Raw genomic sequence first — 17,408 nt, forward strand, 5'->3', positions numbered from 1 at the left:
TCATAAGTCCCCCAGAACTTAGAACTTTTTAAACCTAACTAACCTAAGGACATCACACACATCCACGCCCGAGGCAGGATTCGAACCTGCGACCGTAGCAAGCCCGCGGTTCCGGACTGAAGCGCCTAGAACCGCTTGGCCACCGCGGCCGGCACCGCTACTATCATTCTGCAGTTGTATGATACACAAAAGTTCTCTGTGTAGAAGTACACTCTTTCCGGACAATCAACATGAAGGAACTGTGCTCTGTCCACCTAGTTTTCTAGTTATTTTTTGCATATGAAGTATGTGGAAATCTAAGTTATAAATACAATTACATTGCTCTGTTGGAGTACTGGGTATTCTTCATAGCAAATTTCATTTCAGTATCAGGAGGGAGTGTATATGCCATAGAAAACCGTAGATTTTTAAAAGAAAAATTGCTCATTGCGGCAGAGAGTACCACACAAAGAATTATTATACTTTAAAAATAGGACTGACAGATGCCTGGAAACAATGTGGAAAACCTATGCTACACATATCTGGCTCGGTTGCTCTACTGGACGACCGGTTATTTGTCATAAACAAATTACATTTCAAAATCAGGAAAGAGTGTGTATGCTATAGAATACTGTGATTTTTTTAATGGAACATTTGTTATGGTCGCAGGACATACTATACACAGCATTGCTCCACTTAAGAAAAAAGACTGATGGACGTTGGAAACAATGTTTGTTCAGTTGTAACATATCAGTTTCTCCCACATGCATCTCACACAGAAAAAAATTGGGATATTATGTGTAGATCACACAAAGGGGATGAGTAGGGTTATGTCATAGGCCAATGTCAAAATGCATGTTCTAATGGATCAAGTGGCTGGAGCATTGTATCAACTTCATGGACATCATGCAAGCATTTACTGGAATTTTTAACAAAATGGAGATGTGTGACTATGTAACATCAACCTATGACTTTTGTGTCTGTAAGAGGGAAGCAGTAATGTTATTCACAATGCGTAAGGGCTATTGCATTGAAATCTAGAGGACTTGGATGTCACCACTAGACATAGGAGCGGGATGACATCACATACATGTCCTTTAATATCAGAATGACGAGACAGTCAAGAGACATGGTGTCACGACAATACTGCTATATTTCCCTGAACGAGTTTTATAGATTTTTTCCCCATCAGTAATTTTACGAAACACCTACCTGGATTTGCTTATAGAGAATCGTTACACCGTTTCTAAATATTCACCTTGTTATTCCACAGGTGTCAGGGGAAAAAACCTGTTAAAATGATTCACCACACAGTGAAAAAATCTATATCAGGACGATTAGTACCTAAAGGAACCAATGGACTGAACGGATTTACGACATTTACTATTAGAGATTTCATGTAAAAATCACATATTCATAGCACTTCTATCATTTTGCAGTTTCCTTACTGTAGAGTAACAAGAGTTTATAAGTTGGTCGTTTGATTATGACATCACTTCCGGTTGTGAGTGCTAAAATTGGAATATATAATGACACTACTCAAGAAATCGCGATATGTAATTGGTTGGTTCATGATGTTTTCGAGGTGTGTGTTAGGTACAACTAGCGTACTGCTCTAACGCTACAAACAGATAACAGTATATGTGGATACACGTTACAGTTCCACCATGCTATTTCTGCCTCAATATACCATTGTAAAAATACCTGGAATCACCCAGCCTTATTGATCTAATCTATAATTATTTGTCCTCTGCGTAACTCATTTGGTGAAATAATTTCGATCTCTAAGTGCGCTTTTAATGGTGTGTTATGTAAAAATACATCAGATTACAGTAATTGCACGTAATCCTGACATCGCATACCAGGTTGGATTAATAGATATGGCATATATAATGGTACGGGGCGTTAGTATCATGCAACCTAACTCAAATGTATGTTCCCTAAAAATTACCCAGCAAGGTTTCACGAGAACCATGTTGTCATTATCCAATGGAAACCTATATTACTGTGAAGGGAAGAAGCATGTCCAACACGTATGTCCAAACAACTATCAGACTGTACTGTGAAACTGACAAAAGGTTACTGATATGACACATATGTCCCAAACTTGTCACACATGATTCTATTTTTTTAAATACATTCTTCATTTCTACTGAAATACAATCCAATATTAATGTCCCATAGTATGTGTCCAGATGCTAATGTGGAGCATTGCAAGGTGTTATACACACTAACACAAGAAAACGACACGCCAAAAAGGAATAATCAGAATGGCACGGAAATCCTCAGATGTGAGGTACATTTACGGACAAACAAATTATTACAGTATGAGAAAAATTGGATCATTTCTTCAAGAGATAGAACTTCACAAATTGAACAAGTCAATAACATGTTGGTCCACATCAAGCTCTTATGGAAGCTGTTATTTGACGTGGCATTGATTGATAAGAGTTGTAGTATGTACTCCCGAGGGATACCATGCCAAATTATATCCAATTGGCTCCATGATGACCAGCGTCTTGCCAATGTACAACAACATTTTTTAGTACAGTTGACGTAATAATAACAGATTAAGTAGCCTAGTATGTGAAATGTTAATACCGCTTCATTTCTGATAATATCCCTGAATTATTAAAATTTTTAGAGTCGTTCTCTGTGCAGGGTCTGGCGCTTCAACTGTTAGCAACATTCTATCCGTCGATTATCTGTACATTCGCTCACAGATTTCCGCCAGCAAACGTACACACATGTGCGTCGATGCAGGTACTGCTGGCATCTCTCCTGCTTGTTGCAACAGGCCTACTGATATCGCGGTTAATCACGTGGGTGGGAAGCACCTTGCTGAGTGCTTGACCTCATAGCAGTACCAGCTACCAGGTCAGTTGCCTAAGACATTATTACATTTACGTTTTTAGTCTGTTTTGTTTAAATTAAGTGCATTTCTCTATCCTTTCTATCTTGTGGTGAGGAGACGGGCAGGAGGTTGGCACAGTGATGGCTGCCCGGGCTGAGCGGGCAGGTGGAGGTCCCTCATTTGTGGCCTGGGGTTAGCGAAGGCGGCGTGAAGTCTTGCGTAGCCTGCAGACATCTCCCTTGGGTGCGGCTCGCATTATCCGGTGGCAGTAGCAGTAGTGCTCTCTGGGTCGGCTGAAGGGATTCGTGAGACTGGCAGTGTCAGTAGTGGCCGCCTCTTGCGGCGCTCATTATCTTCATCGTGGCATGGTGTCCTGCGATGATCATACTTGTCTGCCTCTTCACTTTTTTCTTAGTTTTGTTTTAAATAAAGTGCAGTGTCAGAGGTGGTGACGGTAATTGTTTAAAGTATACGCTTCGTGATGTGTGTGCATACTTAGATTTTTCCATGGTTATTCTACAAGTTTTATAATCCCACAGTGGCACACTCCATCTTCCTAACGCAATTTTATAGTGATGACACAAACTAATAATGCAGGGCCGAGTTCCTTGTAATGTAGTTGTGTGTTTGGGGTCATGTGGTATTTGTTTATCACAGGATGGTTGACAGTCTTCAAAACTGGGAGGAAATCGATAAAATTGTAAAAAATTGTTCCAAATTTGTAGATAGCAATGGGTGGTCAGAGTACTTACAGACTTCGCTATGACTTTGTTAAATGACAGTAACTCAGCCATCTCACAGTCACGCATTGTATTGTCAAAGTGTCTTACTTTACAAATTTTGTTAATATTTACAAAGATTTTACAGAATATGTCGTGAAGACTTATATTACTGTATTTCTCTCAAGAGGACAAAACATTTAGGGGTGATGTACATTTGTTTTGTAACACGAGTTTTATTTTCAGAATGAATTTTTCGCTCTGCAGTGGAGTGTGCGCATACGGAATGGTTTAAAATACTTTAAAGTCTTGCTCCCCCACCCCACCTTCCCAGCACTTTATGGATGAAAGTTCACAAAATTTCAACATCCCTGTAACACTGGTGTCAGTACTGGCGAGAATTAAGGCAGATCTCCAACCAAGGGCTGCCCTGATGTCAATATATAGGACAACCACAAAAAAAAAAAAAAAAAGATGAAGTGGAAATGGCACACCACAAATTTCACAGGGTGGTGTATCCTCCCGCCAGAGGAGGAACTCATGTGTTAAAGGGCTATGTTGTCTGTGTAGCCTGGTGAGCAGAACTTCCTTCCGTAGGTGAGGTTGGGATGAAGTCCGCCATGCCTGTTCAGTCGATATGATTGACGGCAGTTTGTTTTCAGCATCTTCAACCATACAGACACTATCCCGACATGCTTCTTCGGCTGCTTTGTCAGCTATGTCGTTTCGCTGTATTCCAACGTGTCCAGGTACCAAGCAAAAGATTGTTTTCTTGCCAGGGTGCTTGAACCGCTCAACGGAGTCACGGATGAACTGAATCAACCTGTCTACCGGATACATTTGATGGACAGCTTGTAGCGCACTGAGAGAGTCAGAACAGACGAGAAACTTTGCACTGTGACATTTCACTCTACTTGGGAGCGGTGACTGGTCTCTGGTGACCCTTTATTATGATCCATCCACAACACTGCGCAGAACAAGAATGGCAAGGCGTACGCACTTGCCCAAGTAATGAAAGGGTGAAGTGGGGGAGTGGGAGCTTGAGTCCTGTTGCTCCACAGAGAACGGGGGTAGGGTTGACGGGGGCTGGGAGGAGACCTTCAGTGCATCACATACAATTGCGTCACGTGTGTGGACAGGCCAGAGAGCCCGCAACGGGAGGAGGAAGGAGGATGAGAATTAATGTATCTCGCACAAGTGTCTGAGGTATAACATGATACCCCGCGAGCCTTATCATGGCTATACTTACAAGTGACCTTGAAAACTGTCATCATATGCCCACTGCCCATCTACTCATATTCATATCTCCATCGTTTTGGTATGAATATGCACAGTCTATAACTGACACGTCCCCCATTTATAGATCTTTGATTATTTCTTCAGTGTTTTGTGGAAACGTGGTCACAGTTTGTTGCTGAACAGCAAGTTCGCCTCTTGGAGATCACGATCGTGTCAGCGTGGCATTGTCTGACGTTAGAATGGTGCTTTTGTTTTTGCCTGGAATGGTCGCCCTACTCCCGAGTTCCGGCCTTGCACTGTTAGTCTATCTTTCCCTAAAGGAATGCGGGCTTGCCATCAGCTGACGGGGCCGTGGCTACGCAGCGTCCCCTGCTCTATCCATCCTTACTGTATGAGTATTCCAGATCACCTTCATCGCCATTTTTTCCCGAATAAATGGTGATAAGGAAACATAACGAAGTACTATTTTCTGCAGTGCTATTGACTCGTTGTAGCGCAGAATATATTTCGGGCAGCTGTTGCTTTCAGGACTCCAACACGACAATGTGGTAAATTCCACGCGCTACACTGCATTGTACAACGCAAACGGCATTAAAATTACGTATTACATTTCAATTTCTTCGTTTCTATTATGTAATTTTTCCTTCGAACGACACGACCGGTTTAATTTCTAAGAACGAGCTTAGCTTGCTCTGCGAAAGGACAACCCCAATCACTCAAAAGATGTACAGTGTGTTAACGTTCGTTATTTGATATAGCCTTGAAGAATTTGCGTTGATGAATAAACAAGTATATTTCGCAAGAAATCTCGAAACATCTTAAATGACGTATTATAAGGTGACCGCTTATTCCCTCCAGATCCGTTCAGTATTATACAGGTGATATATATAGTTCCTTATGCAAACTTATTAACGGTTTCTGCTTCAGTTGCACACTTTAGAGTGCTCACCAGGAGAGATGATTCCATGGATGCGACTCAAATGTCCTATATTGTCTTGAGTATCTCTTGTGATGGGTATCAAGAGATCTTTTCTTCTAAATGAAAGTCTCTCTCTTTCCCTATGTTCCATTATTTTTATTAATCGTGAAACATATCCACCTCTGTAACCTATCGAAAACACATAATGTGATCATGTCACATGACCCAGCGGTAGCCGGTTTGATTTGAGATGATGGGAGATATTTGCATTACCACTGTTTAGCACACAAAGACAAGAGATGTAGGAGACTAACAGTTTCTGTTCAGATTGTGTTGAAGTCCAGGGATAAACATCAGATATTCCAAATAGATCTAGTGAGAGTATGTGACGGTGATATTTCGTTCGGATTGTTACATTAAGTTCAGTAGCCCGTTTGCAAAAGAGCAGACAACCTTAAAGTTGGCGATTAAGTTAATGGTAACCCATTTCCACCAAATTCTTGCCAGGAGAACAATAACGGGGTACTAGTGAATAAAAAGATCCATTAAAATATCAACACACTGCTTTAAACTAGTTACGTTTTTACGCGATTTGAGTATACAGTATACTATTACTAAACTCAGAACCCGCAAAAAAACTCAAAAGAAACTTGATGCTGTTCTGTACCAACATTGTTTCTCTGCAAGTCAACATCTGGTTTAATGTTGGAACTCAATCGCGTCTCTTTTAATTGCCTTTTTTTGGATAATGTATAAAAGAAAGCTCAAAATTCGCCCCCAATCGTAAAGATCTTTCTTTTTATAATTTTGTCGCTTTGTCTCACGGATCAACCGACTGCAAGACACCTTTTAGAGGTGCAGGTCGAACTATTTACAACAATCGTATTTCTCAGGGTTGGTAATTAAAATGTAACAAGGCGGGAGCTGACTCTCATTCGGACGATGTTTCTGGTTTTTGCAGAAGAACGATTTACTGAGAGATGAGATGCCTCATTACAACTTGAGCTAAGGATAGAAAAATATTGACTACTCACGGCTTCCGGTGATGCGATTGGCGCGGCCGGCGTCTCGCCCAGCGGTCGTTCTTTGTCCTTCTCTTTCTCTTTCTCCTCCTCCTTCGCTTTCTCCTTCTCCTTCTCCTTCCGACCTATACTCGGCCTGAAACAAGATACATTCGCAGTAGTCAATTTCATTTCAGTTTAAAGAAGTTTCTTTTTTTATCTTTTTACATAGACCAAAATTACAAAGAGTGTGAAATAAAATTCTTCCTAATTCCACAGATGATTTATTCCATTATTATCCCATTGATGAATTTATATTTTGTAAGATCATCATCATCATCCTTCACTGCATATATAGGGGGACAATTATTGAACTATATAAAGAAAATCGTCGTAACTTCAGAACAGTTTGCGTTAGGACGCTAAAACTGCACGGTTGGCCCCGGGGCATGATGGGAATTAGTATGCACATGTATGGTTTGGTTTAGCGACGAAGCCCATTTTCATTTGGCTGGGTTCGTCAATAATCAAAATTGGCGAATTTGGGGGACTGAGAATTCGGATTTCGCTATCGAGAAGTCTCTTCACCCTGAACGGGTGACTGTGTGGTGTGAATTGCCCAGTCACGGAACAATCGATGCGATATTCCTTGATGGCACGGTGACTACCGAATGGTACGTGAAGGTCTTCGAAGACGATGTCATCCCCATTATCCAAAGTGACCCTGATTTCGACAAGATGTGGTACATGCAAGACGGAGCTCGACCCCATCGAACCACGAGAGTGTTTGATGTCCTGGAGGAGCTCTTTGGGGACCGCATTCTGGCTCTGGGGTACCCAGAGACCACTGGAATGGGCCTCGATTGGTCACCATATTCTCCGGATCATATTAAAGACAAGATGTACAGCAACAACCCTAAAACCAATGCTGAGCTGAAAACAGCCATTCAGGAGGTCATCGACAGCATCGATGTTCCGACACTTCAGCAGATCATGCAGAATTTCGCTATTCGTCTGCGCCACATCATCGCCAATGATGGCAAGCATGTTGAACAAGTGATAATCTAAATTGGAATACCTGTACTGACATTTAAATGTTGAATAAAGTGTGTGCACGCCGTAGTTTCTAACTCATTTACGTTTTTTTTCATATAGGTCAATAATTGTTTGAAATCATAATACGTAATGTATGCTGTAAAAGGACAAGAACAAACATTTTTAGACAGTATATGGACCACAAAAAGCAACACATCAAATTGTTGCAGCACTGCTAATACAAACATTTCATGCTGGTTCAGTCTCAAGGAAAGCTTGTAGTGTTCCTTTCTCAGTGAGTATATTGTGGCTTCAGGGGATACTGACTAGACCCGGTGTTATTTTGAAAATATTTTGCATTAGTTACGACTAACTGACAGACGCCGAAAAAGTGCTCATCTCCAAAGTCTTAGGCTTAATCTTCCTAAAAGCTGGTTCCACACACCAGCGCCGCAAACTTAATTCTTAAAACCCTTTCACACAAACGCTGCATATGCCTGCAGTACACCTCACCACGTCGTTCCAACCGGCAGATAGATACTCATTTCAAATAACGCGGCCAAGAGTTATAAGGAGTATAGCTAGGGTGGCCTCAGTAGGGCGTGGCCATTTGTGTACAAGACTTCTCCCTCTCCCTATACATCTTAAAGCAACTGCTATATCAGTGTATATGTATCATACGGTAACCACGTGCATGCCCACTCTTCATGCTGTCATCCAATAAGCTCACACAGACCTCCTCATCACACAGCTCCCCAGGCTTTGTCGCCTTTGTTAATACTTCAAATGGCTCTGAGCACTATGCGACTTAACTTCTGAGGTCATCAGTCGCCTAGAACTTAAAACTAATTACACCTAACTGACCTAAGAACAGCACACACATCCATGCCCGAGGCAGTATTCGAACCTGCGACCGCAGCGGTCGCTCGGCTCCAGACTGTAGCGCCTAGAACCGCACGGCCACTCCGGCCGGCGTTAACACTTCAATGTAAATATTGTGCAGTGAGGGTATGCTACCAGCTAAACGACGAACTGAGATTGTTGGTGTGTTTGGGTCAGAAGAGATACTATGCTACTATACAAGAGACAGAGAATGCACGTAAATTATGTTATGGCGTCCTTGTCCACTGTCGAGCACTCGTTATGATCTTGTGCTTTCGCAGACAGGATACAGTGTTATACATTTTACTGCAATGAGTGTACAGCAAGATGAAACCTACGCTTTATCTATCCTGGCTCATAGCTTCTAGTATTCTCAAACAGGCTCAATTTTCACGCTACAATTGTATTTATATTGACAGCACTTAAAATACTAACAGCTTTACGGTTACAAATAAACAAATATTACTGTTACTAGTGCTATTACTACCACTGTCACCATCACCATTACTACTACTATGTTTACAACTCTTCAGGCTTTCCCGGCGATCTAATGACATCTTGGGTTGTCGGGTGTTCTGCAGGATATCAGCGTCCTACTTGCACAATATTTCGGTCACGTAGCTCGTGGCCTTCATCAGGTGCGACCTGAGACTACTCCTCGAGTGGACCTGGTCCAGTATTTACTGGACCAGGTCCACTCGAGGAGTAGTCTCAGGTCGCACCTGATGAAGGCCACGAGCTACGTGACCGAAATATTGTGCTAGTACGACGCTGATATCCGGCAGAACACCCGACAACCCAAGATGTCATGTTTACAACTGTTTACCTCCATTATTATTATTCCTACTACTATTATGCCTGGCATTCGGAGATCTGTCTATCCCCACTATACTAAATTAATCAATATTGGATACTTAAGAACAGTTTTCGCGTCAACGGTTGCCAACAGTCTCTTAAAAGGGTCCTGGCCCGTGGGTATCCCCTTCAGCTTTGTGGACCCTACATAAGATATTGTGCCAAGATTGTGTTTTTGACTTCGTCCATTTCTGCGTGGATACCAGTTAGTGTCTGCACGCTCTTCTTCTGGTTGCACGTGACATAACTCACGTCTTAAGTCACGTTTTCATATCAGAAGTAAGCATTCGCTGGAAGACGATCTCGTCATTCCAGCCTCTTGGTTTCCTGGGTGCACAGACCAGTACACCAGTGGCGTCGCTATTGGAGTAGTACAGTAGAGAAAAGTGACGCAGATAATAATATGCCTCTCAAGCTTTAATGAACTCCTTGTCAGTTATTTAGTTGTTCCTGGCTGACTCGAGATACAGAATATCTTGACATCCGGTGTTTATGCTGAGTTAGTTGTTATCCATCAGCAATTGTCCGCCTCAACATACAGAGATTTTCCAGATAGAGTCCTCTGAAATGAGTTCTTTTGGGCTGGCACATTCGTCAGTTTCCTCCCTTCCGATTCTGTGTGAATACATGGTATATGGATTGTAGACAATCAGAAAGTGGGTTCAGCCCTCATGTTCAGATGCCCAACACACAAGATCTTTTTTATGGTTTGGAAGATTTTATAGATGCATCTGCACTTTTCGCCGGCATCCCACCTTTTCTGTCAGCGAAAGAGAAAGTGATTTCTTACTTACTTTGGGCCTGTGGCCTGCACTCCTATGATATTCTGAACGTGGCAGTAGTCCCTCCACTCAGACCAGTTCAAACCTGGTTTCTTCCGTGATTGTAAGGTAAGTGGACATATTCCCAGTATGACGTGAAGCGCTCGCCAGATATATTATTATTATTATTATTATTATTGTCAACGGATGTGCCGAAGCGGATACACTGGTTTCCGTCTGATCACCAAAATTCGGCACCATCGGACGTGTCCAAGCCTTTCATGGTCGACCATCCGAGTTCGCAGTACGCTGCTGACAGTTTTCCCTTTGCCTCTATAGCAGAGAAAACAAGAGAGGTGGTGGCGTGATGCCCCTGAACACCACTCTTTACATCAATGTCCTGGATGAAATTGAAAACATCTCTGTAGTGTCTCATGAAGTGAGGGCACGTGACACTGTTGACGGTGATCCAACTGTCGGATAAGAAAGTTAGGCTCGGAGGCCTCCTTTGGAGCATTTCCAGAGGAGTAGGCAATGTTCCGGCAATGGGTTCCACCTGATCCCTTCTCTCTTCATCTCCAACACAAACATGATCCGATCCTACACTACATTACACTACACACACACACACACACACACACACACACACACATTACAGTCACCTACACTTCGTAAATTCACTTACGCGTATAGTTGCCATACTTAATTAAAGATAGGTGCTAGTGTACGGGAAGGAAAGGAAAATCTTCCCAATTAGGTGTCTCTAACGTCCCTTCAGAGTCTCCCTTCCATTCATGCCACACAACTTTACTTACTTTTCATTACTGCTTACAATTCCGGCACACACAATCTGGAATCTAATGCAAGTCGTACTTCCACAGGCTACAGAAAATTGTATAGAACTGTTATTAAGATTCACTTCAAGATTTGTAATATAAGCATTTTCAATAACTAGTGAAATTACAGCGCCAAAAGCTCCTGACGTTTTGCGAAGTAATCCTCACTGCACTGGATTTACTGCTTGTGCTGTTGGTACCAGCAGTTAAATTAGTCTCGCAATACCATTATAGATTTTTATTGGCAGCTTATAATCGCGTCTATTCAAAACCATTCTTTGCCCTGTTTTTGTAGCACGTGCTGTAATGAACAAGTTAGCATGCTGAACTTTGGGTTCTGGCGCCAATGATTAATTATCTGCCTCCCCCAACGTCAGAATTACGTATGCCCCTCTCCCTTCTCATCTAGGTCTATATACGAGTGCAAAAGAATGATTTATGACCACCCTCCCCTCTATGTGAGTTGTTGGGCAGTTGTCTTGTTGGTTGGGGATAAGAATGATTTATGATACTGCAGGTTCTAGCCAAGACCCAATTATTATTGGTTTAGATAAGGACTTCTGAGAACTGATCATGTGATCTCCAGGAGGGAAAATGAATTTCAACCCTGGACCAATGGGATTCAATCTCCAACTCCTCCTCCTCCTCCTCCTCCTTTTATAAGTAGAGCACTTGGGTTGGTGGCTTCATTCTTTTGCTAAACACCATGGAGATAGGACCATCAGGTTTGACAACCATACTTTACTCTGTCTATAGTTCAGCTGTAATAAAGGGGAATGAAATAAAAATAATAATAATAATAATGATTTAACACGTGAAATTGAGGTATATTATTAATATTTTTGTGTAATACAATTATTAACAACATTTTTGGTTTGTTAACAATATTTTCAATCCTTATGATTCATTAACAATAACTGTTTTTCACAATAAAGTATTTTTTTCTGAAGGCTTATGTACATTACTATCAGGTATAGAGATAATATTTATACTAAAACTAGGAAAGAAGAACCTATCTATTATGTTTCTCATTTAATAATTACATTCTGAATCATTTCTGTATACACTTTTTTGAACATTATTTGCGTTTTAATCTCTGATCTATCAATGTATACAATGTATGGGGAACGGGGACTAGCAGCAGCAGGCCGAAGAACACACACACACACACACACACACACACACACACATACACACAATACTGCTTTCAAATAAATACACAGCCACACACTCAATGAATAGTAGGGTCCTGATCTTGTCCCCAAAGATGAAACATTTGTCGTCATGACAGTGACAGCCCTTTTCAGCTGCAGTGCAGTATGTACCCCATGGCCGCCCGATAAAAAGACTACTTAACGCACCACATGCTGTGCAGCGCCAACACACTCGAGAATGCACCTCTTTTAAGCCTCTTTTGAGATAGCCTATGACGCTGCATGATGCACACCCTTACCGTGTCTCTGGGTGGCACCCGCATCTACACAGTATGCAAACATCTTCACCGTGAGCCCCATAAACACAATCTGCCACCCATTCGCCTCGTCTTCATTAGCCCGATAACCTTCTTGTTTGAGGTGTTATTCCATAAGGATTTACGACCGCAAAAAATGGTTCAAATGGCTCTGAGCACTATGGGACTCAACTGCTGAGGTCATTAGTCCCCTAGAACTTAGAACTAGTTAAACCTAACTAACCTAAGGACATCACAAACATCCATGCCCGAGGCAGGATTCGAACCTGCGACCGTAGCGGGCTTGCGGTTCCAGACTGCAGCGCCTTTAACCGCACGGCCACTTCGGCCGGCTTACGACCGCATACCCAGACATGTTGCATGTTTTGGGATTGTACCTAATAACTTCAACTGGATCAAAGCCTTTAACCCAGTAAATGAAACTGTCTGCATCCATATAAAGTAATATGGCATTGGCGAAGTTTGGCTTTGCAAACTCCTAGTGAAAGCAGTACTTGTGGAGTTTGGAGAAATCCAGAACACACATTTCGATATAGATAGGCTTTGTGTACTGCACTGAAACGCTGGCCATCTGCATAGCGACTAGTTCTTAATTGATGATGGTGGCGCAATAGAAATTTGGTCTAGTGGTCAAATCTCTCGCACCATAATGCCCATCAAACGGTAAAATAAGGTATTCCTCCAACATTTTCCATCGCTTTCCCAAAAAATGAACCGTTCATTATTTTGTAAAAGTCTTTCTTGAAATCATATGTGACAGATGCCCTCATTTCGTTGTTTAAGTCAGTGTACTTCTTCAACCAATGTGATTGGTCGAAGCAGATACCACGGATAATTCTAACAAATTTCACCCTCAACATGAGGCATTGCTGAAGATTTCTGTGGTGCAGAATGGGTCTGCGTTTCTTCCCCAGCGTTGTGGGGATGGAACTTTTGTGTCTTTGTGTTGGACTAGGCACTCTGGACACAGCGGAAAGTCACTGTGTGCGTCATGCAAATGGGCGGGATATTCTAGGACTGCCTCCAGGACATATCCCTTCCCAGAGTCCACAGCCACATTCTGGATCTTTTCTTTCAGTCTGCCGATTGACCTTCTAGACATCTATCAGAACCCTCTAATCAGCAGAGATTGATGCATGGCTTGCCTCTAAAAGTTGTTTACTCCCACGTAAAGGATGCACCTTAAATCGCCAGATGACCTCTACTCCTCCTCGCTGGTTTGCCGCTTATTCGCCACGGCATACCTGTGCATGCACTGGCAACGCCCCCATGAATGCCGCATTTGAAGAAGAGCAACATGTCAACATCGGTCAACGGTTCGATGTCTACATGTGTCCTTCCTTAACATTGTTTTCCACGAAAGCCCTGGTGCAGTGAAATAGAAGGCACAATTCAGAAAGTATGTGGCCAGACATACAGTCCGAAACTTCGCAAAGACGTCTGCGAGCAGGCGTACATTGGTGATCATGAATAATTTTGCATATTCCCCTAAATCAGTGATACTGAATTCCTGCCAAACATTCACCACATGCTCATACCCTGCACCCGTAGTGACAGTGCCTGTCAGTTTGCTGGGCAATGCGGTTCTATCAGACAACACGGTTTCATATAGTCTTTCCATCGGAACCAGGCATTTGTAAGGAAATTCCCCCTTGTCAGAAGCTGAAACGGTACATCATTGGGATACGCATCTCTGGATATGCATATCCTCCAGATATATCATCTCAGAAAGTTTCTGGTGAGATGGGTGCATGAAACGTAGCGTATCTGGGAAGTGGAGCGTTGTTCTTGGCGTGAATATCATGGGAACTGAAATATACTTTCAAAGATATCAGGAATGACACTGGCCTTATAACGCTTCACACAAAAATCACCCAAGTGGTCAACAAGGAAGTGAGCATCATACTAGTTCAAAATATGAAAGAAGATTGGTATGTGCCATGGCAGTTCGTACTTCAAGCTAGATGCGTTGTGGGTGGCACAACAAAACTTCCCTTTTAGATGAAAATGGTCTCTACTTGGAATTTCACCTTTTCTATCCAGCATTAGCCCAGAAATGTGACATGCAGCTGCCTGCTGGTATTCCCATCAACTTCTCACGTGAGCTTTTCGAGCTCAGAGGGTAACCATTTTGAAGGATTACCCTTACTGTATGATTTGAATTTGTTGCAACTGCTGTCACACGAGCATTCAATCTGATACACCTCCGCATACGCTATGTGCTGTTCTATGAGAGTAGTGTGAGAAGCACTGAGATCACCTTCACAACGCAATACAGGAGCTAGGAGTAATTCAAAGTCTGTGTATACGACAAAGGGAGATCTCTCCTGGAGGTGGGGGTTCTTGAAAAATACTTTGCCACTTTACTTACTGACAATTTGGCGGAAAGTAGGGAGATACTGTTTTTGATCCGTACATACTGTTGCTTCTTGCCCTCGGATAATAGCAACAAATCTACGTCACTGAGTCGCTGACTCACTATTTTCGAAAAGCAGAGTGGTCAAACGTGTATATACTTGACTTCTTTGATCTGTACACTGCGCTCATAGTCATCTTCCTCTGTTTGGCTATCATTATCAACAACCTGGCTGTATACTCGTACATGAACTGAATAGTTCAGACTCTGTCCCTTGAATTTTGTTAGGTTCAGCAAATTTACGGAAAATGAGATGCCTTTGAACTTTTAAAGCCCATGGACATCAGATGTGTTATATGTTCTTTCATATTTCCGGTAACTTCTGTTGCTAACCAGAAGCGACCGTGAGAAGAAATATTCATCCCACTGATCTAGATTCTGGACATTAGTGTATGATTTCTTAGCGGTAATAGTTTTCTGGAGAAGAGGGATTAAACTGGACCACCATTAAGTGGATCAAAAAGATGCAAGCACATACATCATGGTGGAGTGCACTGATGAGCACCTTACCCAACAGTAATTACTGCATGCTGGAAAAATGACCGAGTACGACACTCTTGAAGAAAGTTCTGAACAACTCTGTAATTGAATCACACATTGATACCAGAAGAGTTTCCCCCAAATTTGGACGAAGCTTTCTGGTCGCCATAATCACTATCTGTTGCAGGGAAGAGGAGTAGGGGTTGTGTCAGCTTACAGTGCAGTACTGCTTTGCACTTAATGGTGAGATACCGCAGACGATTTGGGAGCAATCTTTATAAAACGCCATGGTAGGCACCGTGAAACGTTTCAGGATCTTTGTATCCTGCATTTGTGTTGTCAATACAGGTCTGTGAGATCCTCTCCACAAAGGCATCAGCAACCACAATCTAGTCCTATGTGGCTGCTGGACTTAACTTTGTGATCTATAGCAGCGGGTGAGGTGCTGCTGCTACTAGGCCAGAACAGTGGTGCGGCAATGCTCGATGACGACATTTGCGTGAAGGACCACGGTGCAGGATGTGTGACCCAGACAACTGCAACGAAGCCAGAATTGTGAAGCTGGATTTGTGATGGGCCAAGTTGCAGCATATCCGGCCTTGGTTGCCTCACTGTAGACTTCCCAGGCTGTGTTTCGTTTGGCCACGGGTGCATCATCATTGTCGACGCGATGGGCTGCAACACATCCTGCTGCAGGTATATCATTGTTGTAGATGGGCCAGGCTGCAGTACATCTGGCTGAGGTACATCATCGTTGTAGAGAGGCCAGGTCAGATGTAGGCGCAAGCCCACATCTGTACACTTCCATCCTTTCCTCCAAGAAAGGAAAAACGATAAGTATAATGCATATATTACTAAAAGATATATAATAATTTTACAGTGCTTACACTCAAAATTCTCATCGTCCCTATCAGTGGATCGTACATCCATCACGTCCCCATTTGCCGATATGTTTTGTAATATTTTGTCCAACCCTTGGCTTAGATCAACATTACAGGTATCCTCGAGTGCACCTAGAAAAAAACAATGCATGCATATAAGCAAGTGTGTGTGTGTGGTTAACAAGTTGTGTTATTGTAGAATTAACTACCAACACTTTCCTTCCTAGATAACTGGCGTCATTCCCGCGAGCTGATACTGGAGATGGCTAAAATAATGGAGTCTTTGATATGACTGGACTCGCTATTGGGTCAATCATAGATTGTGGTGTGGTGTTTATGGCAACTGGGTTTTGTGAGACTGTATGCATGCCCATAGCAGCGATTTCGAGAGAGAGAGAGAGAGAGAGAGAGAGAGAGAGAGAGAGAGAGTACTTCTGTTCATAACATTCTCCAGTCGCCGATGCACTATCTTCTGGGGCACCATATACCTCCATCAGGTCATCCAGTGGGCTGTCATACACAACAGAATAAGAAGAAGAAGAAGAAGAAGAAGAAGAAGAATAGGAAAGAGAAACTGATCATCAGATTCGCAGCTAAAAAAATATACCCAGAAACAACAATGAAGTTCTCATCACATACCTGCAGAGTCCTGTCCAACAGGGGACGCCTATTAGGAGCAGCGTCATCACCAGTAATTTGAAGCTTCATCTTTACTGATGTGAAGACGCTAACAGAAACCAGGAAAGACAGGAAACTGACGAGTGAGAAGCACCAGAATGTGGCTCAGGCCAGTCTACTCTCTACGTGGAAATCGGCTACTACGATGCACCAGAGAGCTACTCCAGCCAGTCTACTAAACAACCCGGGTTTAATGGATATCTGCTAGTAAGAAGCATCAGATAGTTGCTCCAGCAAGTCTACTCACCATAAAAAGAAGAGGAAGGAAAATGACTCCTGTCAGCTCACAGATCGGAACGAAATTCACCACTTAAAACGGTCCTCTTTTATGGTCGAGAACCACATTCCATTGCTTATTTCAGCGATTATGATATAGTCCAGTGAAACTGTCAGAAAAAAAGC

General features: G+C 42.5%; 1 protein-coding gene across 2 annotated transcripts in view; it reads right to left on the reverse strand.

Moving 5' to 3' along the window:
- Positions 1 to 17,408, reverse strand: part of LOC124722111 (potassium voltage-gated channel subfamily H member 2-like) — a 1,246,495-nt gene that overhangs the window by 420,252 nt on the left and 808,835 nt on the right. For both annotated transcript variants that reach the window (XM_047247314.1, XM_047247313.1), the window contains exon 5: positions 6,745 to 6,868. In XM_047247314.1, coding sequence (XP_047103270.1) covers positions 6,745 to 6,868 — 124 coding nt within the window. The remainder of the gene's footprint in view (positions 1 to 6,744; positions 6,869 to 17,408) is intronic.

The sequence above is a fragment of the Schistocerca piceifrons genome, chromosome X, assembly GCF_021461385.2.
Source record: "Schistocerca piceifrons isolate TAMUIC-IGC-003096 chromosome X, iqSchPice1.1, whole genome shotgun sequence".
Lineage (NCBI taxonomy): Eukaryota > Metazoa > Arthropoda > Insecta > Orthoptera > Acrididae > Schistocerca > Schistocerca piceifrons.